At 44.8% G+C, this 26,734-nt stretch overlaps 1 protein-coding gene across 1 annotated transcript; it reads right to left on the bottom strand.

Moving 5' to 3' along the window:
• Positions 1-395: 395 nt before the first annotated feature.
• Positions 396-26,734, bottom strand: clic4 (CLIC family member 4). Its single transcript, XM_085442491.1, has 6 exons — positions 26,386-26,734; positions 7,447-7,556; positions 4,251-4,376; positions 3,817-3,923; positions 2,855-3,036; positions 396-2,212 (listed from the first exon to the last, which is right to left on the bottom strand). The coding sequence occupies exons 1-6, from the start codon at positions 26,452-26,454 to the stop codon at positions 2,048-2,050; spliced, it is 759 nt and encodes a 252-aa protein (XP_085298617.1). The 5' UTR covers positions 26,455-26,734; the 3' UTR covers positions 396-2,047.

The following is a 26,734-nucleotide window of genomic DNA, read 5'->3' as shown; positions in this document are numbered from 1 at the left end:
TTATTTAAGAGCTTGTATGTGAGGAGCAGGATTTTGAATTCTGGATTTAACAGGGAGCCAATGAAGGGAAGCCAAAACAGGAGAAATCTGCTCTCTCTTTCTAGTCCCTGTCAGGTTTTTCACACACATCTTGTCCTCTTTTTCATTCCAGCACATCTAGAGTGATGTTAGGGCTTTAACTATGCTTTTCAAAATCATCTTCCTGTTAGAAGAGGGCTCTCCCTCTCCACTTTTATCACCATAGCAGATCTTCACACTGATGGATTCAGACTGTCTTTATCTTACAATATAACGTTTAAGTGAATTTAGCTAGTTTCATTTGGTATCAGATGTTGCTTTGGGCTGTGAAATGTAACTGAAACACTGATGGTTTAAACAAACACACAAGCCCCGAGTGCCAATAAGAAGTTTATTTAATTCAGTCAATATTGTTAAAAAGAAAAAAAAAAACCAAAAAAAAAAAAAAACCCCAAAAACAATGACATAGCTTGGATATTTTCTTGGTACAACGCCACACTCGCGTTGTCATGAAATGATATCGTAAAACAAAAATCCTTCCTGCGAAACATCTGCAGAGAGAAACGAGTAAGGCAAAGAGGAGATGCGTTCTCTAGTGTTCAAATCCAAGCAGGCAAGAAAAAGGCCCACGTTTCCTCAAAGGTTCAGATGAAATGCTTTAAATTTACAATCTGAGCAATGAAAACAAATATTTACAATTCCCTTCCCATCAGATTTGTTTTATAACAAATTCACGAAAGGAAAAAAACAACAACAAAAAAAAAAAAAAAAAAACATGGCAAATGGGAGAAAACAAAAACAGGTTTTGCTTTATCCACACTAAAGCACTTTTTGGAGCTACTACATTCACTACCTCGGAGATCGATCTACATACGGACTGATGACAGAAATCTGCACAGCTGTTCCTTCATTGCTACTCTCCTCTATTCTTCTTTTTTAGTCATAAATATCTTTAGAGTTGCTTTTCGCGGTGCTCAACCCAACATTAGTGTCCTTCAACCTGTGTGTTATGAAGCAGGAGACTGAGCGTGTGTGGTTTCTTCATTTGTCATCCACAGTGAGACCAGAATAATGTGCCCCCCCCCCCCATTTTTGGTTCATAACATATAATCCAAACTATGGCTACAGTAAGCACAATGTGTTCGATATGAGAAGAAACTCTACTGATTAAAACAGCCGCTTTCAAAGGCAATAATAAGCTACATACAGGTGAATATTTCTTAGACCTCAGGCTGCATTTTTCCTGCTGTTACTTCTGCAAGCAGTACGGGAAATTTCCTACAGTTCTACCGAGCTACAAGACTTGTGCCCACTTAGGGCAGTGAGGAAATCAGAGCATGGTTGCCAGGTAGATTTACCTGCAGTTACAAATATTCTCATTTATTTTAAACAGCTCAACATTAAAATAAAGCATCTCAGTTGATATGTCGACCACTTAGGTTTGGATTAGCTTCTATTTTAACCTGTCAAATACTTGAGCCAAAAAACACTGAAGCGTCAACACTGTTTACATGAACAAAGATGAAGGGAAAGAAAAAAAAGCTTCTTAGTCTTCAGAAATCCAAGAAACGGACGACAGTGAAATTTAAACAGACGACAGTGAAATACCAGCGTGTGGCCTTTCCCCCTGCATACGGAGGAAAGGTCAGCTTGAAGGTCACTTATCAGGGAGCGCGCTCGACTCCCAGCATCGACAAGCACTGACGTGCACGCCTGGCTGCTTCTCCGTCGCCTCACAACATTCATTGGCAAATGAAAAACAAAAAGCAATTAAAGGGGACAAACATGAGCGAGGGTGATTCAACTAAACAGACCTTCATAATGACCGGAAGAAAAAAAAGAAATGAATGACCAAGGGTTCATGCATGGAGTTCACTCTAGATGAGGAGAGAAGGAAAAGAAGTCCAAAGTTGTTGTTTTTTCCTTTATGGTGAATGAGCACGTCAGTCCCGGTGCCGAGGATGGGGAGGTGCAGGGGAGTATAGAGAGGTGGTGAGGGGATGGAAGGAGGCGGTCGCGACGGAGGAGCTCATTTGACCAGCCTCTTGGCTACGTCTGCGTAGGCGATCTCGATCTCGTTGTCGCTGGGGCAGGTGTTGGTGAACTCTTCGCGCGTGTAGGCGTTGTTCAGGTACTTCCAGATGCCCGTCATCTCTTTGGGGATTTCGAAGCCTCTGTACTTCTTAGTCACCACCTGAAAGAATGACGCGAGTTGTTCAATCACACTGTTGATGCACAAGTTCCAAAAACTCCACAAATATGACACGTTAAAGGTTAACTGTTAAGATTTACCAAGGGAGCCGGGGTAGCTGGGTAATTTTTGAAGCAGAGCAGTGAAAAGTAAAAAGTATAGAGTGGCAACGGCACAACTTCTGATGATGCGCCAATATTTGCTAAAGCATTTTAATATATAACCTGCGGGAAAATGCTCTTAGTATTTTCTTGAAAATTAATTTCTAAAATGATCACAAACTAAGAAAATTAACTGCCCTGTAGAGATAAATTAGGACCTTTAAGTTTATTTCCAGAAGCATGAACAGCAGCCTCATTGCTGGTGACTGAAAAGCTTCAGCTCCGAACAACGAGCCGTTTCTATCCGACCAGCCCGAGCATGCAGGCAGGTGTTCTCCTTTATTCAGATTATTAGCCTGAGAATTACACGAGAACCATTTTCATTTATTCCAGTAATTGAAGCCAGTCCCTCCCTTGCAGGTGCAGCATGAGGCGAGCGTTTCCTCAAGTACAGCTTGTATGCTCTCTTCTTAAAAAAACAAACAAACAAACATCTGATTTGGTGGTTAAATGACAACGCCTGCAGGTGTGTTTCATGACCCACCTTAACTATATGCAGTTTGGGCAGCAGGTTACAGTCAGCCAGGGTCATTTCGTCCCCATCCAAGAACTTGCGGTTAGAAACTTTGACGTCTTCTATGCTGTTGTGATCGATCTCATCGGGCAGCGGCGAGCGAAGATACTCGTCCAGCTTCTGCAGGGTCTTTAGCAGCCCGCGCTCTAGAGCTGCAAAGAAGGAGACTGTTACTGCAGAGCAACCACACGGTGGCAGCATTTCATCAAGAGACGCACACAGAGAGCACTTTATAAATATGAGAGCGCTTCAAATGCCGTCTGAAAAGGAATGCACAGGTGATAGTTTGTCCTCATATTCCACCCATCTACAGATACTAAACAATTCATTCCACAAATAGAAAGTATGTCATGAACACATACTAGGTGTAGTGGTTTGACAGTAGATCTAACCCGTAACTTATCACTGAACCATGACATTCACTCTCTAACTCTGTTGACATAGCCTTGGCTTTCACATCCAGCTCACTGTGGTTTGATATTTTCTCAGAGTGGAGATCAGCCAACTAAAACATGATATGATAAGTCTGTTTTTTTACATTCCAAAACATCATACTCCCACATTTCCCCCCAAAGAAGGACACAACGGGATTTCAAAGACAAAGGACTACTTTTTCTTCACATTATTCCAATAAAATATTAAATTTCTGATAATCGTTTACAGACTGTGGGCTACATAAATCTGGAACGAGGGTGAGGTTATGAGCACCAGTTCGCTCTCTGGATCATGGCTGTGCACTTTTCTAGAAAGTTCCAGGTGAGACTGGGAGCGAAAGGACAGGAGGAGGCAGCAGAACAAAAGCGCCGTGTGTTCCCGAGTCAGACTTTAATCCACCAATCCAGGCAGGGCTACCAGTGTCACCTAGCAACCAGTAAAGCACACTACACACTGAAGTCCTGCACCTTCCCGCGTGCATGCGTGTAAAGACTTACCCTCGTTCCCATCTGGTTTGGAGTTCTTGATGTATGCAGAAAACTTGGCAAAGATGTCCATGCCAGCGGTGTTTGACTCTGGATGTCTTGCACCAAGCTTGATGTACCTGCAAAATAAACACATATGAAGCCACGTGTGCTGCAGTTATTTTACGTTTTCTCTGTGCAGACATCATTAGAAAATAAAAATGAGCAAAGAACAGCTCAATAAAAGCTCCATTTACTACTGACAGACACCAACACTATAAGTGGAAGGCTCATAAAATGTGTTGACAATAAAATAAATACTGCAAAACTTTATTTAATCGTCATTTACAATCAACAAAAGGCTCTGTAATTAACTGCTCACGGTGCAGTTAATCATAAGTGGGGGGTGTTTGGTGTCTAGGTGTGGCAAGCAGTCATCGCAGGAGTTTGAAACAGAAAGCACTCACTTGGGCGGGGAGAGAACATCCTCGAGAAACTCCTCGATCTTGTTGACGTCAGTTTTGACCTCGCTGTTGAAGGTGATGAAGGGCGGGTGCGTGCCGGGGGCCAGGTTCTGGAGGTCTGCGGGCTTCCTGGGACACGGAGTGGAGAAATGTCAGTGGGCAGATGAAGGCAGAACCAATCCAGGAGCTCGTTTCTAACATGTAAAATCTGCTTTTATCCCCACAAAAGGAACCAGAGATTTAACTTAATACTGTGTGTATAATATACTGTGTAATTACTTTAAGTTCAAATATTTAAAGGGCTGCGTTTCTGCTGCGTGTTTTTTCAGACCTCTACAACCCCCCCTCCTCCTCCAGCTGGAGCCGCTGTGCTGCGAGTCTGTTTGTGTCCCCTTTTTTCCTCTGTGGCCTTCAAACCAGCACATTTGGTGCCAGATGTCTCTGGCAGGCAGATGAGGCTGACACACAAACAGCAATGAGCATGTGCTGAATGAGTCTTCAGTATAAAAACAACCAAACAGCAGTGACTCTGATGGGTTTGTGGGGACAGTCTAAACAGTGACTGATATTAATAATACCATCAACATCATTCATCCAACAGTGCAGGTTTTTTGAGTCCATGCCCATAATGATGGCGAGCTTTGGGACAAACCATTTAAGGGCAGAAAAAAGGGGAAATTACTTCAACTCTTTGGCATGTCAGGGGGAAGTGACATGCCCACCGATTATCACCAAGGAGCGAGGAAGAAACTGCCTCGAATCACAGAAAAACAGGAGAGCCTTGAAAGACGACAAGAAGAAATAAAACACCATATTTGACTTGGTTGCCATTCTACTGTTGACCCAAAATGACACCAGAATCTGTAGTACAACTAGTCCCACTTTCAGTTAAAATAAATAAAACAATCAGGTTCTTTGCAGGTTTTAAAATGAGAAACCCCCCCCAAAAAACCCACACATGGCACGTCATGGTGTGTTGTTACCTATTCAACAAAAACCAGACGAACTGCAGAAAGTGTGTGAGACCAAGTACACCCCACCATTCAGTAACTTACAGAATCAGTCTTCTGCTTTGTTCAGATGCAGCTTCGCAAACCCAAACCGAGAGAGGAGGCTTTCTCCCAACTAGGGCTGGGCATATCATACGGTTCACGGTAATATCGGTATAATGTAAGGCAACGATAAGAAAATGAAATATCGCGATAGAATATGGGTAAAACACGCACGCCTTCGTTTTCATACGCACACGGTGGAAAAAGCATGGCGGCGACGGAGAATGAGAAGAGCAAAAGCGGATCGTTAAATGAAATAGAAGAACCAGAATTGGTTTGTAAAAATGCTGCAACTTCAGTGGTGTGGAACTGGTTTAGCTTTCGTCCGTAAGATACACAACAAAGCCCTATATTTGGTAGAGCGTGCTAGCGGGCCGACGTTATTACCGAACCGTTTTTATGTACACGGCGCTCAAAAATGTTTTAGTACGACTTTGCTAAGCTACGAAGCCGCACCGCTTGATGGATTGTCGGAGCATTACGGCTACCGTAGGCAGGAGCCTGGCGGAGTGATACGTACTGTGCTTCAACATAATATTACCGTATTGTGTGTGTATAACCTCTTTTTAAGTGTTGTGGATATTAAACATGGTTATTCTAGGATATGTCGGCCAGTTTCCAGGGAAATGCCTTTTGGTTAAACTGTCAGCGAGGAATTTGCACTGTTACATTTGTATATAACTGTAATGCACATGAAAAACAGCTGCTTGTTTAAGTGAAAATACATTGTTAGTGCAAAAAACCCACCAAAGTTGTAAAGTATTTTGTTTTGCTTCAGCTAAATCGTTATTGCAAATTTTCAAATATATATCGTGATAAATATTTTTGGCCAAATTGCCCTGCCCTACTCCCAACAACCCTTCCAAAGAGGCCACACTTTGCAGTTTTTCCTAACTTTGAACACATGCAGACTGACACCAAGTCAGGAAGTCCAAGCTGCAGCTCGTGGGATTTTTTTTTTTGCAGTTTCCCTGCAGTTCTTGCACTTTTCCACTCAGCACTGCACGGTCTGACGGGGTCAGTATGCTGGGACACCCACTGCTGTGAGGATTCACAGCTGTGTTGAATGTTTGCGACTTGTGAATAATCTCTCTCACTGCAGAATGATGGGCACATTCTTTCACAGACTGATGAGCAGCAGCAGTTGCTTCTCTGAAATTACTGATGTTGTTCCTTCTTGACAGCAAACTGACAGAATTCAGCTTTTATAGCAGTGCTCACACTTCCTGATGATCAGTTACTCAAATGCATTTGATTAACTGGCTGCTACCTACCCAACAGAAACAAAAAGAAACAAAATTTTGTTTTTTGCTTCTGCAGCAAATATGGCCTTTCGCCAGCTACAGCAAAAGCAGTGGAGGTTATTCGCTGCCTCACACAGAGACTTTCTACCCGGGAGGAAAATATATGCAAAATACCCAAACCCATGCACTCATCCTGAACGTCAAGGCATGTGTGAAAATTAAGCCACTAGTCAAATGGCTCTCACTTTCCTCCTGTGAGCGGTCTAAAAAAAAAACAAACAAAAAAAACAAAACAAAGGAAACACTTTTATCAAATGCATCTCTGCTGTTGCTGCAAAGAATAAACGACACTGTGGAAACCAGGGTCGGTAATCTTAAAAATCTAAAGACACAAAGAGAGACTGCAGAAACCAGGCGTCCATCTGACTGGTGGATACAGCTCAAAATAATCAGGCCTAACAAGTGGATAAACATTTAGGGAGTATTTAGATGAATCATACAGACGGAAACGTAGTCTGTTTGGAGCTCCTAGTACTGGAATCCACATGTGAAAGTGTGTTGGCTTGCAGCTGGCAAGGAAAAACAAAATTGCAGAGGATCACTGATCCCAGTGGTTTTTAAAAAAAAGACAGTTGCCCAACAAATTCTAGGCAGGAAGTGAGCAGAGTCAAGAATCTTAAAATAACCTCTCCAGAGTCTGAATGTTTAGTTTCCCCCAATTTTCCCTGGCCTGGGAAGGGGTCATGGGAAAACCAAATAAGCAGTGGGGAAGCAGCGAGTGTGTCAGAGGTGGGGCTGGATCAAAGCAGTACACTGGGAAACGCCCAGGAACGCTCCAGTAGGCTAACAAAGAAGGAAAAGTGATGGAACAGATGATTATAGAGGAAAGAGAACAGCGCTCACCTCTTTAGATCCACAGTAGTGACGTTGAAGACGACTCCTTTCAGCCACAGAATCATGAAGAGTCTCTGGGAGAAGGGGCAGTTCCCAATGCTCTCGCCATCACTTCCTGCCTTCAACAAACACACAGACAGAGGAGCAGGATTAACCACCAGAAACATATTCCAGGTACCAGTCCTGAGAACTGAGTACACAAAAGATGGGTGGAAGCATCTCACATTTAATTACCACTGGCATACAACCCAATCTAGCAGACAAAGATCTAAAAGCACCTATGACTGGTTCCCATGGCCGACAGCACTTTGCTTACTGTTTAGTCCAAAACACAAACAGGTCCTGATAACCTTTTCAGCTGTACTGCACAACCTGGGCGCTTTGCTGCGCTCACCCACAGGGGCCCGTTTCACACAATGACTCTTTCAGACTCGAGCAGGAGGCAAAGACTGACGAACAAACTCACATGCCTTTGAAGGCGTCTGCACACTTCCCCCTTCCATTTGGAGAACCACAGCCTAAGAGCAACAGGAAACTTGTAGAGTGATTAAGGCTCAGATAGCCTTGTGCTTCCTTCTTAGCCAGACTGCACAAAAACAAGGCCGAGTTGTGGGGGGAACGAGATCAATGGAAGTGGTGTGCGCTCCAAATGAATGACGCACACTCATCGTTTAGCGATGGGAAGGAGCGCGGTAAAGACGCTATTTGGATATTAAATTTAATCTGTTTCAAACAAACAAATCAATAGATTTCAATAAAATATCTCCTGGTCACACAGCTCAGCTTAAGTACTGTAAAACTAGGGAATGATGCAGCAAATTAATCTGCGCACAAACACACACAGCAGGCTGTTTTATTAGTTTTACACCACATGGGCACAAATATCATCTGGACTCCACATCAGAAGGCAGAGTAAGCGTTTCATCTGATTAAGAGTTTTACACGGTGTCATAAAGAAATCCTGCTTCCTTTCTTTTCTTAATTGTCATTTTTAAAAACATGCATTGAGAAAAATGGCATTTTCTTTGTTCTTCCTCTTCAATATTCACAAAAGCAGACACACAACAACCTCCATCATCCAGCTCGTGCGCTCTGTGGTGACCAACCCTGCCAAGCTATTCTATTAACAAGGACATACATGGAGGTCATTGAAACCCTGGCACTCTGGAATTCACTCATTCATTCAGTGGATGACTGTAGCAGAGCCTCTGAATAAGCTGAATGTCATTTATTTTTTGTTGTCTGCCTCGTGTGACGTCACTCGCTGCTCATTCCCTTCAGCTTTGCTTCTTTCGTCCTTTTCAGCCTTTTTCCACCTGCACAGAGGCGTCTGCTATACCAAGTAATGCAAAAGATATACAAATCACACATAAATACCACCGATTTGCAAAAGGGTGCTGAATGAACATAAGATTCAAATGATTTTTAACTTTACAAATATATATTTGTTAATGTCAGATCTGCAGGTCCTCAATAGGGCACTTTGTTGTGCAGGGTTCAGTCAGTGCAGCAGCTCCTTGCTGCTGCGGACAGGCTGGCTGCTGTTGTCCTCTGTGTGACGCCCAGTGAGACGGCTCTGTTTGATCTGCCTGCTGGCTCCCATTGTACTGCCACTGTCCTCTCCCTCTCTGAATTCAATTTCTGAAAAGCTTGGATTAGATCACTGCCATTGTTTAGCAAATGAAAGTCCCCTTTTCACATTACACGATTCAATTCCAAAATAAGGCTTTAGCCCTGAGGTGCTGGACTAGCATTAGCTGAACCTAAGGGGATCAGAAAGACATCAATGGGATGATTACTCCATTTTCCCCGCAGCGCTACACCTACAGAGAAGCATTCAGGTCTGCATCAAGGGTGGTAACGCAGCACAGCAACTGTTCCCATGGCAATGGCCAGAACGTATGACATGGAAAGCAATGCATGCATTGTGAAAAGGATTACAATGCACAGGTGAGCGGTCTGCAGCCGGCTCTCTTTTGGTGGTGATAAAATGCAAATACACTGTTGAATGTCATTTGTAAAGATGTTACCACTCAGTGAACCGCTTTCAAGGAGAGTTCATCAGAGTTCCGCAGGTCGAGTGGTGAGACAGGAGGCCACAGCAGCTGAGAAAGACATTTCATTTTTTCCTTCCTGTCTCAGTGCGATTTCAGGTTCTGGGCATTCAGACTCCTACTCTCTGGACTCTGCAGCAGAGCAGGCTGCAGACACAGAGAGAGAGATTACAGGAAACCAGAAGGAAACTGGGGATCATGTGGTGCTAACCAACAGGAGGGAGAACAAGTGGTAACGGATGCTTAAAGCGTGACGAAGAGGAAAGATAGTAAGCTTCAGTGTGCTTTTTGGCCCTCTTGTTTCTTCCTCCTCCTTCTCTTCCCTCTTTATCCCTTACCCCTTATCCTGGGCCCCTCTGTGGAGTCAGAGGGGGGTTGGGCATTCGGAGAGGAGGGAGAAACTATTCCAGAAATGTCCTGTTCCTCCCGCCGAAGATGGCGCTTTGTTTAGTTTAAGCAGTGATGCTGGCGGAGCTGCATTTCCGACGTGCTCCTCGGGAGCAGCTGCTAGGCACTAAATGAACTGTAAGAACGGCTTTTGATTGACATTTTAAGCACTTCTGCTTTTAAAATAGCCGAAATAAATCCAGAAGGATCAGAAAACCTTAGATTTCGTGTTTTTCTTCTAATATGGAGCCTATGGGCCCAACTGACACTTTCCAGAAAGCCTATATTAAGGTGTGACGTTCAGGAAAGGGCTTCAACACAAAGCACTTTCTGTTTGTAGATCGTCAGGTACGTCATCAGCTAGCAGGCAAAAAAAAGGCAATAAAACTCTGGAGTTAGGGGAGAAAATCTTTAGAAGGCAAAGCCCACGAGTTTGGAAAGAAGCACATTTTACAAGTAGTACACAGATTCACACAAATCGGCTGCAATAACGTTTGGCCCACAGCAGCAACAGCTGACTGCTGCCAACAGGCTCTCCAGCTTTATTTTAGGCTCAGTGGATGGTAAGTCAGCAGATGCTTGTGTAGCCCAGCTAGAAAAAAAGAGCAGTGGAAAGTAGTTTTTTTTTCATGTATAATGTAAAGAATTTAGTCATTTCTTTTTTCTTTTATGTTTAAAGGAAGATGTGGACCAATAAGATTATCTGTTGTCATTTAACTTGGCCAATCAGCAATGAGCTCCCAGTGACCCTTGCTGTTGACCTTGATCACATGATTTCCTGTGTTGCCATTTCGTTCCTGTTCATATAATGCCATGTGCCAGAAACTAATGTTCCCGAAGTCGAATCGCTAGGAGTTAAAAGCAAGTCTGCTGCAGTTGTTTTTGGTTGTTCAGAGTTTCACCCTGTCAACGGTCAGGTTTTTTTGTTATCTGGTAAAAGGATGACTCGACAGACGGACCCAGTCTGAAGCAAGCCCCATCGAGGAGCAGTGATTCCACAGTTCCAGTTAACTGGATGGCGAGCCAACCCGAAATTGAAAAGGATTTGCCAAGGTTTTATTGAAGCCAAAGTTTCGTTCCCATTGAAGCTTCAGATACCTGCAGGACTACGAACTTTCTTCCTTCATCGGAGTGTGGTAGGACAAACATTAAACAAACTGAACGGGCCCCAACGATCCATCAGTTATCAGACATTATCCACTCATATAATTGACTCAGAGAAAGCTGTATGCGCGCACTTTTATTTAGTTTGTTATTTTGGGGGAAATATTTTGTATTTTATTTTATTGTTTTTTCATTACATTGTTGCAGCTGCTGTGTGTCAAATATAACAAATTTGTGAACAGTATATTGTGGTGTGGTCTCTTCTTATTGGTGTTTATACCTTGGGCTCCTGCCGATCCTAGATCTTCTGATACTGGCTAGTGGGAGTTCGGTCATTCTTAATAATAATTCACAAGTTGGGTTACATAAGTGGCGAGCCAGCCAGGAGCCTAAGAATTTTTAAACATCAGTAATGAGAAATTGTGTCTGACATGGATTTTGTCCAGCGCTCAGGTGTAAAAATCCCCAATGCAGTTATTGTGAGTGGGATCACGAAATCAGAGAAAGATGAAGAAGTTTTAGAGTTTTTGAAAAAGTATGGTGGTGTTAAAACCCTTTTGCCAGTGGATGATGCTACCTCAGAGTTTCATCAAAACCTGATTGTTGAGTACTCAAGTGGCTCAGCTGTAGAAGCTTTAGAGCCTCTTATGCCATACAAGTATGTTGCAGAGGGTGAACCAAATGTCTCTTACTGTGTGAGGGCCTTGGCAAGCGTTTACACTGCTAAGGTGGGTGAAGGTGTCACGAAGTCATACTTGGCTGAATTAAAGGGCTTGGCTAAGCTCAGTGGCAAAACCTATGAGGAAGTATTGAAAGAGATGATATCACAAATCTGTGAGACAACTGAGAATACAGATGAGGCACCTTCTGTCTTACATGATAGCATTGTTGATGAGACACCAATACCACAGCCCCAGTTGCTTTCAGGTCCCTCAAGGGTAAGCAGTGACCAAGGTGTCTCAACTCCAGTTCCACCCTTGCGTGTACAGAAGCCTTCAATAGTGATTAGTGATGTAAATCCCCCTGAAGTTCAGAAGGTCGTTGTTGAGCATATTTTAAGGAAGGATGACATTGGATCACAGATCCATTCTTCAATGCGCATCCGTTCCTTCTCAGGGAAAACTCCCAGGCCTAACAATGAGACAGACTATGAGACTTGGCGCTCACACATTGAGCTGCTTTTAAGTGACCCCAGTATGACCCATCTGCAGGTGTCCAGGAAGATTTTAGAGAATTTGCTTCCACCTGCAGTTGATGTGGTGAAGTGCTTGAGTCCCAGCGCACCCCCAGTAGCCTATCTGCAGTTGCTCGATTCAGCCTTCGGCGCTGTAGAGGATGGTGAGGAGCTTTTTGCTCAGTTCATGAATACCCTTCAGGACCCAGGCGAGAAACCATCAGCTTTCCTCCATCGTTTACAGCTAGCACTAAATTTAGCAGTAAAAAGGGGGGGTATTCCACCTGATGATGTAGACAAACATCTCCTCAAGCAGTTTTGTAGGGGGTGTTGGGATAGTGGATTGCTCTCCAGTCTGCAACTTGAACACAAGAAAAACTGTCCACCGTCATTTTCAGAGCTCTTGCTAATGTTGCGTACCGAAGAAGATAGACAAGCTGCAAAGGTTGATAGGATGAAAAAGCACATTGGTTCATCAAAACGAGTATCTGTCCATGCTCAGAGTTCCTGTGTTTGTGCAGGCGTAAGAGAAAGCCCACAGTGTGGTCCGAAAGCTATTGAGGAACTTCAAAAGCAGATAGCTAGCTTGCAGAGTCAGCTAGCCTCATTTGCATCACAGGAAAAGCTGAGTGAGCGTGCCAACAAGAAACCGGTTAAAAAGACAACCTGTAAATCGAAAATGGACAACACACATCAAGAAGTGCATCGATTAGCCGGAGTAAAACAGACAGGCAGGCCCAGGCCTTGGTATTGTTTTCACTGTGGGGAAGATGGGCATATTGCCACTTCTTGTACAAACCCTGCAAATTCTGCACTAGTTATTGAAAAGAAGAAGCAGTTGGAGAGGAGGCAGCACGCGTGGGAAAGTCAAAGTTGTCCCAGCGACTCCAGTTCACCTTTAAACTAGATCCAGTCTCTGTTGTGGGACAGACAGAGGCTGAAGAACATGCGCAGCGTCCCACAGACGTAAAGATTGTCAGCAAAGCAGGCAAGTGTGTGGATCTAGAGCACTCCAGTAGTGAAAAGCAATCCTTCAGGCTTCCAAAGGGTCTGATTGGTACCAGGAGCACTGCTGAAGTGATAATTGAAGGTAAAACATTTAGTTGTCTGCTAGATACCGGCTCGCAAGTGACTACTATCCCCCAATCCTTTTATGAACAACACATGTCAGTGCAGGACATCAAGCCTCTCTATGACCTCTTGGAGGTTGAAGGGGCGAATGGACAGGCTGTACCTTATTTGGGCTACATTGAAACTACTGTCACTTTTCCAAAAGAATTTCTTGGTATGTCTATTGAGGTGCCCACATTAGCTCTCATAGTTCCTGACGTTCGAGCTACCTCAGGGTCCTACTTACTCATAGGGACAAATACACTTGATGTGTTGTATGACATTTATTGCAAAGCTAATCCAGGAGATCCCAAGACATTTCCTCACGGCTACAAAGCGGTCATTAAGGTGCTTGAACTCAGACACAATCAGTCTAACGTCAGTCACCATGGTGTTGTAAAACTGAAGGGCAGAATCTCTCAGGTTGTCCCAGCAGGGGCCACAGTGGTTTTGGAGGGTGTCTCTACTGCCAGCGGTCTTCAGCATGAACAATCAGTTGTTGTTGAGCAGCCTTCCAGTTCCTCTCTACCTGGTGGTCTGCTAGTGAACACTTGTCTGGTTGACCTGTCCAAACAACGACCCTTTAGGCTTCCAGTTGTGATTACCAACCAATCTGAACATGACATTGTCATTCCTGCTAAATGTCAAATTGCTGACATTAGCGCTTACCAATGTATTTTGTCAAAGGAGCAGAGTGTGGTTAACTTGCAAAAGGCAGATCTCACTCAAGAGGCCAATTGTAACTTCAACTTTGGAGAGTCCCCAATCCCTCCCGAGTGGAAGGGTCGTATCACACGACTCCTTAACAACATGCCAGATGTATTTGCGCAACATGACTTGGACTTTGGAAGAACCGACAAGGTGACTCACCACATCAAGCTCTCAGACGAGGCTCCTTTCAAACACCGTGCTCGTCCGCTACACCCTCAAGACATTGAGGCTGTCCGTAGGCACATTCAAGAGCTTCTTGATACAGGTGTAATCAGAGAGTCCGAGTCTCCCTTCTCTTCGCCCATTGTGGTAGTCCGTAAAAAGAATGGCCAGGTCCGGTTGTGCATAGACTACAGAAAACTCAACCTTCAGACAATAAAGGATGCTTACACGCTTCCTAAGCTTGAAGACACCTTCGCGGCTCTCTCTGGTTCCCAGTGGTTTTCTGTGCTTGACCTAAAGTCTGGATATTATCAAATCGAGGTAGATGAAGTGGATAAACCCAAGACGGCCTTTGTCTGCCCTTTGGGCTTCTGGGAATTTAACCGCATGCCGCAAGGCCTGACAAATGCGCCAAGCACATTCCAAAGATTAATGGAGAAGTGCATGGGGGATATGCATTTGAAAGAGGTGCTAGTTTTCCTCGACGACTTGATAGTGTTCTCAAAGACCCTGGAAGAACATGAAACAAGGTTGTTGGAGGTGCTCACTCGGTTGAGAGAGTTTGGATTAAAGTTATCACCTGAAAAGTGTGTGTTTTTCCAGACCTCAGTGCGGTACCTGGGACACATAGTGTCCAGAAATGGAGTTGAGACAGATCCAGAGAAAATCTCTGCCCTTCGTACTTGGCCAGTTCCTCAGACCCTCAGGGAATTGCGATCTTTTCTTGGGTTCGCTGGCTATTATCGAAGGTTCGTAAAAGACTATTCCAGCATTGTGAAGCCCCTCAATGATCTGACTCAAGGCTATCCTCAATCAACCAAAAGGGGTAGATCAAGAGACAGCCAAGAGCATTATCACCATCCCAAAGAGCCGTTTGGGAACCGTTGGACATCAGCTTGCCAGCAGGCATTTGAGTCAGTTATTGAAAAGCTGACAACTGCCCCTGTCCTAGGGTTCGCTGACCCTCAAAAGCCTTATGTGCTCCACACTGATGCTAGCACTACAGGCCTTGGTGCTGTCTTGTACCAGGAGCAGGAAGGGCAGTTACGTGTCATAGCCTATGCAAGCAGAGGGCTGTCGCATAGCGAGTCTCGATACCCAGCGCACAAATTAGAGTTTTTGGCGCTTAAGTGGTCAGTAACAGAAAAGTTTAGTGACTACCTATATGGGAATCACTTTACTGTTGTCACTGATAGCAATCCCTTGACGTACATATTGACGACTGCAAAACTTGATGCAACGAGCTACAGATGGCTCGCAGCTTTGTCTACGTTCACATTCAAGCTGCTGTATCGTCCTGGGAAGCAAAACTGGGATGCGGATGGGTTATCCCGTAGACCCCACGGAGCTCTTGTGGATGATCTGAAATCCCAGAAAGAGAGGGAGCGCATTTTCCAGTTCACTCAGGGTCATCTCGCTGATCTTGAAAATCTCGAGGAAGCCAACCAAGCGGTTGTGAAAGCCATTTGTGAAAGACAGTCAGTGTATAGCGCCAGCTCTGTTAATCCGAGTTTGGATGGCTGTGTTACTCTTGTTGAAACTCTTGCTATGTCCTCTGATGCTGTGCCTGACTGCTATGGCCAAGAAGATGAGTTTGGAGGATTGCCTGTTATTCCTCAACTGACTGAGGCTGAGTTGATGGATAAACAGAGAGCTGACCAATGTCTAAGGCATGTCATATCCCAACTTGAGCATGGGGTAAGCCCACCGCCTACTTTAAGGGGTGAACTTCCAGATCTTCCACTCCTACTTCGAGAGGTTGGTCGGTTTCAGCTTATAAATGGCATCTTATACCGGAGACGCCAGCTCGGGTCTCGGGTATCTCACCAGCTAGTACTGCCCCCAGAGCTCAGAGAGACTGTTTTGAGCAGTCTGCATGACCATATAGGTCATATGGGCATTGAGCGCACATTAGATCTCGTTAGGGCCAGATTCTATTGGCCCAGAATGGCCTTGGATGTAGAGAGGAAAATAAAGACCTGTGGTAGATGTGTGCGCAGAAAGGCGTTGCCTGACAGAGCTGCACCGTTAGTCAACATCAGTACCACAAGGCCACTGGAACTGGTTTGTATGGACTTCCTCTCTCTCGAACCAGACAAAAGTGGAGCTAAAGACATCCTTGTGATCACTGATCACTTTACTAAGTATGCAATTGCTATACCAACATGCAATCAAAAGGCTCGCACAGTAGCTAAGTGCCTATGGGACAATTTTATTGTGCATTACGGGTTCCCAGAAAAGTTGCACAGTGATCAGGGACCTGATTTTGAGTCTCGCACAATAAAAGAGCTCTGTCAGATGGCTGGCATACAGAAGGTTAGAACTACTCCCTACCATCCCAGAGGAAATCCAGTGGAGCGGTTCAATCGCACATTGCTGGACATGCTAGGCACTCTTCAAAACAAAGACAAGTCTCACTGGCGTGATTTTGTGAAGCCCCTTGTTCATGCTTATAATTGCACCAGGAATGAGGTGACTGGATTTGCACCGTACGAGCTTATGTTCGGTCGCCAGCCTCGCCTGCCGGTGGATTTGGCTTTTGGGCTGCCGGTGAAAGAGGAGCAACAGATTTCACACTCACAGTACGTGCAAAATCTGAAATCCCACTTACAAGAGAGTTACAAGGTAGCTACTGGAAATGCTGCCAAGATAGCAGAAAAGAATAAATCCAGATTTGACAGGCGTGTGACTATTTCAGATCTGGAGGTAGGGGACAGAGTATTAGTCAGAAATGTCCGCATTCGTGGAAAAAACAAGATTGCAGACAAGTGGGAGGCAGCCATCTACATAGTCGTAAGCAGAGCAGGATCCCTTCCAGTGTATACTGTGAGACCTGAGAAGAAAGATGGTCCACTGCGGACATTGCATAGGGACCTATTACTCCCTTGTGGCTATCTCCCCAACGAGAGTAGTGACAAGCCTGTAGGGCAGACACAAAGACGCAGGCCAGCAACACGTCTCAGTCCAGTTGCAGACTCCGATCAATTCTCAGAGGCTGAGGATGAGATTTTCCCCAATTACTGGTTCAGAGACGCCCCCAGTTTTGAGATACCTACGGTCACCATTCATCAAGAAACGCACCCTTATTTATCAGTGTCTTCTGGGGAAGATGCACAACTTCCAGAATTTTGTCCCTCAGTTAAAGGTTCTACTGCTCGATATCCAAGCTGCAATCCACAGACTGACCAGTTATGTAACTTACCTGTTGACAGTCCAGATTCAGCAACTCTTCCAGTGTCTGAGAGTCACTGTCATGACACAGAAATCATGAGCGATGACCAAAATCCACCAGCAGAGATGGAGACCGAAAGGATTGCACCTGGAAGTGATTGTCATGACTTGAATCCCGGGTTATCTTCTCTTGCTCCAAACCTGTCTACGGATGTTGAGGCGGCAGGTCGAACTGAAATGGGATTGTCAAATGAGTCACCAACAGATGAATCTCCTGAAGAGCTCTCAGTAGACCAGACACTGATTGGAAGCCAAGACCAACCTGGTTCTGCTAGACGATCAAATAGGGAGCGAGAACCGCCTAAACGCCTTCAGTATGTGAAACTTGGGCATCCACTTATAGCGGTGGTGCAATCTCTGTTCCAGGGTTTAACCACGGCTTTTACAGACATTTTGGATGAGGGTTATCACCCATTAGATTGCCCTGTCCAGACCCATCAGACAGTGATTACCCAACCATTGCCATGCAACGGGGCGTGCATGAGTTCAGTGGGGGAGGTTGTAGCCCAGCTAGAAAAAAAGAGCAGTGGAAAGTAGTTTTTTTTTCATGTATAATGTAAAGAATTTAGTCATTTCTTTTTTCTTTTATGTTTAAAGGAAGATGTGGACCAATAAGATTATCTGTTGTCATTTAACTTGGCCAATCAGCAATGAGCTCCCAGTGACCCTTGCTGTTGACCTTGATCACATGATTTCCTGTGTTGCCATTTCGTTCCTGTTCATATAATGCCATGTGCCAGAAACTAATGTTCCCGAAGTCGAATCGCTAGGAGTTAAAAGCAAGTCTGCTGCAGTTGTTTTTGGTTGTTCAGAGTTTCACCCTGTCAACGGTCAGGTTTTTTTGTTATCTGGTAAAAGGATGACTCGACAGACGGACCCAGTCTGAAGCAAGCCCCATCGAGGAGCAGTGATTCCACAGTTCCAGTTAACTGGATGGCGAGCCAACCCGAAATTGAAAAGGATTTGCCAAGGTTTTATTGAAGCCAAAGTTTCGTTCCCATTGAAGCTTCAGATACCTGCAGGACTACGAACTTTCTTCCTTCATCGGAGTGTGGTAGGACAAACATTAAACAAACTGAACGGGCCCCAACGATCCATCAGTTATCAGACATTATCCACTCATATAATTGACTCAGAGAAAGCTGTATGCGCGCACTTTTATTTAGTTTGTTATTTTGGGGGAAATATTTTGTATTTTATTTTATTGTTTTTTCATTACATTGTTGCAGCTGCTGTGTGTCAAATATAACAAATTTGTGAACAGTATATTGTGGTGTGGTCTCTTCTTATTGGTGTTTATACCTTGGGCTCCTGCCGATCCTAGATCTTCTGATACTGGCTAGTGGGAGTTCGGTCATTCTTAATAATAATTCACAAGTTGGGTTACACTTGTTTATTTAATCCCAGCGCACACAGCTGCTTGATGAAGGGTGTGAGTCATGTTTAATCTTGGATGTTATCTAGGAGTTCAGGACAGCGTGACGCATCGATGAGCACATTGAGGGTGGGTCTGGGTGGGCAAACACACGCAGCCTTCTCCAGCCAGTGAGATCATACCTCTTATCACTTTCCCTTTCTTCGTGGAGCCAGTGATGTAACAACTAAGCCAAAACACACAAAGTGGTCCTTTCTACCAGCCACTCCCACAAACTCAAGTTTTCCTTGCTAGCAAAAGAATTCCAAGACACAGCAAGTTGACCAAACCGATATTTAGAACAAAACACACAGAGGAATGCAGGCAGCGGTACCCAGGACAACCGGCACAAACTGGCTCCAAGTGTGTGACATGGAGGGAGTGCACACTAGTTTCCGTTAAATCAAAGAGAGCAAGTCATCTTTTATAGCCTGGAAAGCCCAGGTGAGCTGCATCAGCTGATGACCTTCTCATGTCAGCCAATTACCAGCAGGAGTAGGCCAGGACTTCCTTGGGGACACTGGAAGGGCCATGACAAGCAGCCAACTCGTCTTGAACGCGCTGAGGTCACACCGCTCATCGCTTCCTCATCGACGTTTTTTCCTATTGGATGGTTCAACATTACTTCCCTTGCCAGGCGTCAGCGGGGATATTAGCAAAGTGTCATGTTTCTTTGTGTATTATTGTACAACGCCAGCTCACGGTTGGCTCTCAGATGCTACACAGCCACCCCTCACTAGCCTGGGCTGCACCCCAGGAGATCGAATCAAGTAAGGTGGAAATTACTTTTCAACATCCTTCATTTCCAACATCAAAGCACTGCAGAACCACGCTGGGTTGTGAGGCTTTCATCCACCTTAAAGTGGGGATAACACTCAGTTGAGACCTCTTTGAAATCTACATGAAGTGCATAGCTGGTGCTGTGCAGTGTAATATCCTCCTCTTGTAAATATGGTTTTTAATCCCAACAATCTCCATACCCTCATGATCACAAATAAATAAATAAAATTAAAAGTTAGAAGGCATTTAAAGATCTCCACGAAGCCTCTCACTCTAGCAGACCTGCACACCTGAAACTATAACATGAAGTCGAGTCTGTGTGCAGTTTTATCCACAAAAATCCACTCAAACGTTTAAAATGCATTTTCTTTACTTAAGAATCTGATTAATGGTTTCAAATCATCTAAAGTCACACGCAGTATCCGTAGAGACAACGTTCAACTTCATCCATCCATCGCTTGTTGTGTGTCATATTTAAATCACTAAGCCAGTCAGGAACCTGGTAATGTCGCCCAACAGATCTCAGCAGTGATGACAAGGATTCCTGAACGTTTCATTGCCATCTGAGCTCTTAAAGATGGCTGTACTTTTAACTGGGACGCAAGGTATCCTTTTATCCACTGCAGTCCAATAACATTTTACAACCTGGCACATAAAAGAGTTGCTCAATGTGCAACAACACCTTTCTCTCACTCACAGAAAGGCTCTCATCATTATCTAAGACAGACATTCCTTTTCTAGAGCAGCGGTGTGATATCACAGCTTCTACAGTGAGCAGCTGAGGACAATGATCCTGTTCATGCTGGGCCCAGTCCTCCCAATCTCTGCTCACCGCCTAATTTTAGTAACGTGGCGGCCCTCGCCTTCCCCTCCCCGCACTTCACATTCTAAATAGGTTGGGCTGCTCAGCGAGTTCAAGCCACACTTGACCGAATAAGGAACTGACGAAGTAGCGAGCGCTGGAGCTCGGCTGCTTCGACACACTGCAGGAATGTCCGTTTGAGGGTGGGCAGCCCTGCTAGCGTCATGGCAGCGCCTCTCCCTGTTTGCTGGACACACACTCACACACATATAGGCCAAGGTAGGATTAAAAGAAGCTGGACCCAAAAACTGCCCGCTGTTTGTCAGCTTACGCTGGCATTGAATGATTAAGCTAAACAGAGTCAGGCTGGAATTCATGAGACACACTGTCAGACATGGCAGGGTGAGGGTCAGCTAAAGAACCACAGCCAATTTTAGTATTTAACAATGTAAAATAACTGAAAATACAGAAGTTCTGCTGTAGCATTTTCTCCAGAAACTTTCCTAGTTGTACATGAACTGACTCTGTATATGTCACCGCCTTATTCATAAGCTGACTTCTATGAATAAGACACCAAAAGGAATAAAAACAATAATATGTTCTTATTTTATTTGGAAAGGATCTAATTTTTATCAAGTTTTATTTAAGAATAAAATAAAAATCTGTTTTAAAAACTTTTACACACAAACTATCCAGTGTTTGGACTTCTGAGACATTTTATAGACCAAGCTGATCATAAAGAAGATATAAAAACATAAAATAGATTATGGATAACAAAAAAAAAAAAACAACAAAAAAAAAAACAAAAAAAAAAAAAAACAGCATTTTTATGTTAATACCAAGCAGCCTGTCAAGTCTGCCCAAATAAATCAATCTGAATTCAGCAGCCGTTTGATGAAAATCAGAAAAAGTAAGAAATGAAGATGAGCAATAGTTCAACATGTGAAGTAAGTTTTAGGTACTTAAAAGGGTTCCTGGCAGACTGACCAAATCAGCCGGTCAGATTTGACCTCCTGGTTGAATCACTCCAACCTGAGACACTGTGGGTGCCCGAGCGCGCAGGGGAGTCGGATTCGGCTGGGACATGGAAACATCGCAACATCCTCTCTGTGGCTGTGACTCAGGCTGACATCACTCAAGGGAAAACTTAAGACTTCCACTGAGACACAGGCCTACTGTTCACAGTCAGATTCAGTGGAAAGTTGTGGAAAGCTGACGTCTAAATGAGGCTTACTCTTGCTGCGGCAATGATGTAAGTTTACTGAATAACCAGAGGAGATAAGCAGCAGCCAGGTCAGGTTTCTCCAGGCCCAGGGTGAGTGGAAGTGATGAGTAATGCAGATCCAAAATGAAGGCAGAGCAGACAGTAAATGTGGGAGACGAGCATGAACCGACTGACTCCTCGCTCTGCTGTTTTTTTTCCAAGTATCTAATACAAACAATAAGCTGCATACTCAGGTTGGCCCCGACCCCACCTCTGCAAAAATTTCACTGACCATAAAGGGAGACGCGCTCTTACTCGCAAACACAAAAGCCAAATGTTTGCGTTGTTCCTGCCCGTTTCTCCTCACACTTTCCTTTGAAATGACACAAAACTGGTTCCTGAAAAAGCCTTTAACAGTAAACTTGAAGTCTGCCTGCACAGTGATGTAATTAAAGCAACCCCGAACCCTGTAGTGATTTCTTCAGGACAAAAGCCCCGTCTAGACAGCTATGACCCTTTGGCATCAACACATCCTTAGTGTGCCATTACCACACATGCCAGATACATATATGGCAGCAGAAGCCCAGACCGTGGCTACACAAACACCAGCCACATCATCAGGATAGACTCTGACCCACCGGCGAGCTGCATTTCAGTGCCTGTCTGGTGCATGATCAACAGTTTTTGTTTTACACCATCATAAAAATCTAACATGCAAAACACTCATGGACAAGCCTGACTTTGCATTTCCACATATACAAATGTTTGCCGCAAGTAAAGCATCAAGTCAGCAATAAGCATGCACCTTCATCAATGATTGGGATTACAGTCAGTACTGATGTAGTGCATGTAGTTTAACCTCTGAAAATAAAGGTAATAGAGGAGCTACAGCCAGAGGCTGCGGCAGGTACAGCCTTAACAATAATAGTATAACACATGACTCAGTGATTGGATCCATTCCGTGCTGCTCTGGACTGACCTCATTTCCGGTCATTGAAAAATGCTTTATTAACCATCGGCTTCCTGACTGAACAGCACAGAAATGAGACCAGCTCTTCCGCCCCTCAATGAGATGACTCAAGCTTTTAAATTTGAACATCATTTACATAAGAGCCATTTATTTAGGTACAACTAGGGCCGTGTTGCTTAAGTACATGTTATAGTCCACTGGCAAGAACATAAATTAACTTCTGAGTGGTTCCAAAGCCCCAGTTCAGATTGGTGTAATAACACACTGCCAGATCGATTAGGCCAGTGGCCAGAGAGTCAGTCAACCAGACAGTTACAAAGAAGAAGTTGTGACAGGCCAGGTGCTGCAAAAGCAAGTCCATGGTGCAGAAACGAGGACACACAGCACAAGCTCAGCAAGCTCCACACCACTAACAAGCCATTAATCTCTGTCCTCTAACTCAAGATGCTGACTGCAGCGTTACTCACAAAAAATAAAGCGCTCTATTGATTTTCCTATAAAGAAACAGCACTTAGCTCCCTAGAATACCACCCGAGGGACAAAGGAACGGTTTATTTTATGCTGAAAAGAAACAAACAATAAATGGAACCTCGCTGCTAAGGGTAGCGATACTAAACCTTTCAAACTACCAACATTTTAACGGTTACAGCTTTTGGGTGAGCAGTGCATTGTTACGAGCCGCAGTATATAAGCCATGCATCTGACCGTCACATGCTCCAACTGATTGCACAACATGATGAGCCGATCTTGGCCAGGCCTGCAAACAGCTCAGAGTGTAACGCGTTAAGATGAAGTTAAACCCGAGCTGTCATTGTTCTCTTTTACAGACCGAGCTAACAACGTTTTAGCCTCCTTGACCGCACAGAAGCGCTGCATAGCTGTGAACTCCTCTCTGGGCTTTGTAGGCCTTCATCTCCACTGTAAACAGTCTGCCACCCAGACCTAAAAGCACTTCTTGAACATGTTTTCAACCTCTGCTGGCCTGAGAGCTGGAAGCAGCATAAGGCTTTGCGACCGGTCGTGTGACCCTGGCACAGTCTCAGCCAGCAGACGCACAAATGCGAGTGGAGATAAAGGCTGTTTGTTTCCTTTGGCTCATCTATATTCCACTCACTGTCATCCACCCATGATCATATGCTGGTGCAGAATGACTCATTTGCATGCATGTCCCGAATTAATTCAGAGAATCTTCGTAAGGAAAATTGAATAAAACATACAGAATCATTTGAGTGCAAGTTATGAACACAAAAACAACAATGAAGAATGTAAAGAACCAGCATGGCTGTGCTCCCATCTTATGCACAGCTTTGCATTTACATGTTGTTGCTGCATCCTGTCACCAGGTGGCAGTACCAAAAACATGTGGAATAACCATAAACAGAGTAAGGTTAGAGGAGAGTCGCCTTCTACCGTGATAGCCCCCAAAACCAGCAGAAGGGTTGGAGCTGAATGCCATCAGGGCGGGAAAGCTGATCGTCAGAGAAGGAGATGAAGTTGGCGAGGAAATAATGTGAGAACCGTTGAAGAGCAGAATGATTGTGTTAAATGTGAGGATTTAGAGGTTGCAAGTGTGAATCTTTCAGGTTACATTTGTAGCCCGAGCCCGACTGACCAATCACATTTAAGCAGAGGTTAGTTTTATTCACAGAAAAGCCCAACAGTTGGCGTGACCATGGAAAGGGGACCGACAGGAGACAGCACCATTACCACAAAACACTGATCTGCAATGCTCTGCGCTTAGGTCAAAGCAGTCTAATGTGCTCCCAGTCTGGATGATGTCGTGATTAAGAGGAACAATTTCAAATAAATACAAATACAAAAGATAGATACAAGCTTTATTCTCCCATTTAATTACGACATCTCATTTAGTATTCTAATGTGTTGGGTGGATGCTAGGAAGTCACCCTCCACAGCCCAACAGCTACTTGTGATCAAAAACAATATCTAACCTGCTGCGCTGTGATGAGGTCAAGGGTCGATCCTCCCACTTACAAAGTCATCACATTGTGCTGATGTGACAGAGCAATAAACGGAGACAACACGAGCTTCACCTCCCCACCCTCGATGAGCCCACTCCAAGTGTTCCCATAGCAGTTTGACAACTGTTGCTATAAACACTGGTGGTAAAAAGCTGCAAGATAATCGAACAGTCTCTGAACTGGGTGAGCCAGCTACTTTTAATGAGTAAACAGTGTTGACGCCTCTCAATCTATAGACATGGACACTGTGGCAACTGATATTACGGAAGCATAATTAGTCAGCTTTGATATGTGGCAGAGGCCTAACAGATCTGACAGCTGTGTGTGGAGAGCACACACACACACACACACACACACACACTTTGTTATCAGCTGTTCCCAGAGGCCCAGCTAACAGCAATGTGCCTATGGCAACCTGCATGCCAGCCATTGTCTCCCATGGCTGTGTTTAATGCAACACAGTGAAAACGGCTGCATGAATAATAGATGTGTACAAGTCAAACTCTGGTACATGCAACACGGAGCCATGTGAGAGGGAGTGAAGGGAAACGCTAGCACACTTCCACGCAGACGTGTCCAGAAGATACACAATGAAGAAACTTCTGGCTGCGCGGGCTAGAAAGGGAGGGGTTGGGAGGGAAGAGCCGGCCACAAGTGCAAACCTTCCAGGCCTCGGGATGATGTAACCTCTCCTGTAGGCAGTGAAATGCAGTAGTAGAAGCAGCACTGGACGGTTTGTTCCTGTAGTTTTACGCTGAGGAGACCTCCTCTTTAAACTCAGAGTCTACAAAAGCACCACAAACAGGACGGAGGCAGGGTTTGTACTGCATCCAACTGATATGATGTAATGGAGGTGGTTCTCCTAGATAGGGATCCCTTTATAAATTGGGCTTATCGAGGGTAATTGCTCTCATATGTAGCATGTATCAGTGTTTTCAAAGCTGCAATCATCCACTGTTACTGTTATAAGCCTGCCGTTTTGGTCAGTGACACCCTAACGTACCAACACCCATAAACTCCACCACCTAATTCGCTACCCCACAGCCTCCTCCCACTACCCCAGCCCCCTTCAGTCCCAGTGTGCTTCTCCCTCTATTCTTCCTGGTGCCATTTTCCCGCTCTGGGAAGCATCAGGCTCAAAGAAAGAAAGAAAAAAACAAACAAAAAAAAAAAAAAAAAACAGGCATCCACCGCCACCACCTCCACCAGGGTCTCCACTGAGCAGGAGATCATCCATTAAGCTACCCAACTGCCCGCTTTAAACAATTTTAATGAAAATGCACCAACAGCATTGTCTGCCACACACTTTCTTTTGTGTGTGAAACAAAGCTGGAAAACTGGTGAAGCAGTTTGTCCTTCAGGCTCTTTGTTGCTTTGGTGAACCAAACATCAAACACCCTGCACTCTTATTTAAAGCTGAACCAGGGTCAGTTCTCATACCATATACCACTTAGTGCCCCAAACACGAAAATGCAGCTGCAGCATGTATCCCACTGTCGGGTGGACTCTTGTGAAGCACAGCTGCCGGGCTTTTGTTGCAGAATTAGCGCCCAGTTTTCAGCACGGCAGGTTGATCTGCACCCACGCTGAGGGGTGGAGAGGTGGGAGATGGCCGTATCCGCCCTGCTGGTGACACTGCGGGCTCCACATGGCCACAATGGCAAAGAGGTTTATGGATGTAAATGAACATGTAGCTCCGAGCCTCTCAAACACACGCCTCCATACAGCCGTCCTGCGTGGAGACACTATATGTGCAAATCTCTAACATTACTCGCTTTCGAGGCAGAAATAAAGCGCGTGAGAGCACAATGCGCAGATGTGGGTTAAGCCAAGTGAGAGAGAGAAAAACTTATCCTGCGGTCTTACCTTCACAAACAGCTCGATAACGGGCTCATTATCCGCCTTCACTCCGTTCTGCGGGACCGACAGCGACATGGTAGCTGCTGCTCTGAAGTTTCTCCTCACAAAGATGAGTTTTCCCCGCTACCACGCCCGACTTAGCTCTTATCCGCCTCCCCCCTTTTTTGCGCACTCAATCCCGAAGACGCCTTTTTCTTCCCTCCAGGTTCTGCAGAGCAAAGCGGACCAGAGCAGCGGCGCCTTCCAGACAACAGAAATGTTTCCAGGCTACACACGTACGGTTGACCCGTCACAGGATCTATCTGCTGGGTGGGTGGTGATGGTGACGAGGACGGCGTGAAGAAGCTACGGGAAT

Source organism: Copadichromis virginalis, linkage group LG19 (assembly GCF_057382275.1).
Source record: "Copadichromis virginalis isolate Kocher_CV1m ecotype Utaka linkage group LG19, C_Virginalis_male_GT1.1, whole genome shotgun sequence".
Taxonomy (NCBI): Eukaryota; Metazoa; Chordata; class Actinopteri; order Cichliformes; family Cichlidae; genus Copadichromis; species Copadichromis virginalis.
The sequence above is the reverse complement of the archived record's forward strand: the minus strand, read 5'-3'. Positions and strand labels throughout refer to the sequence as shown.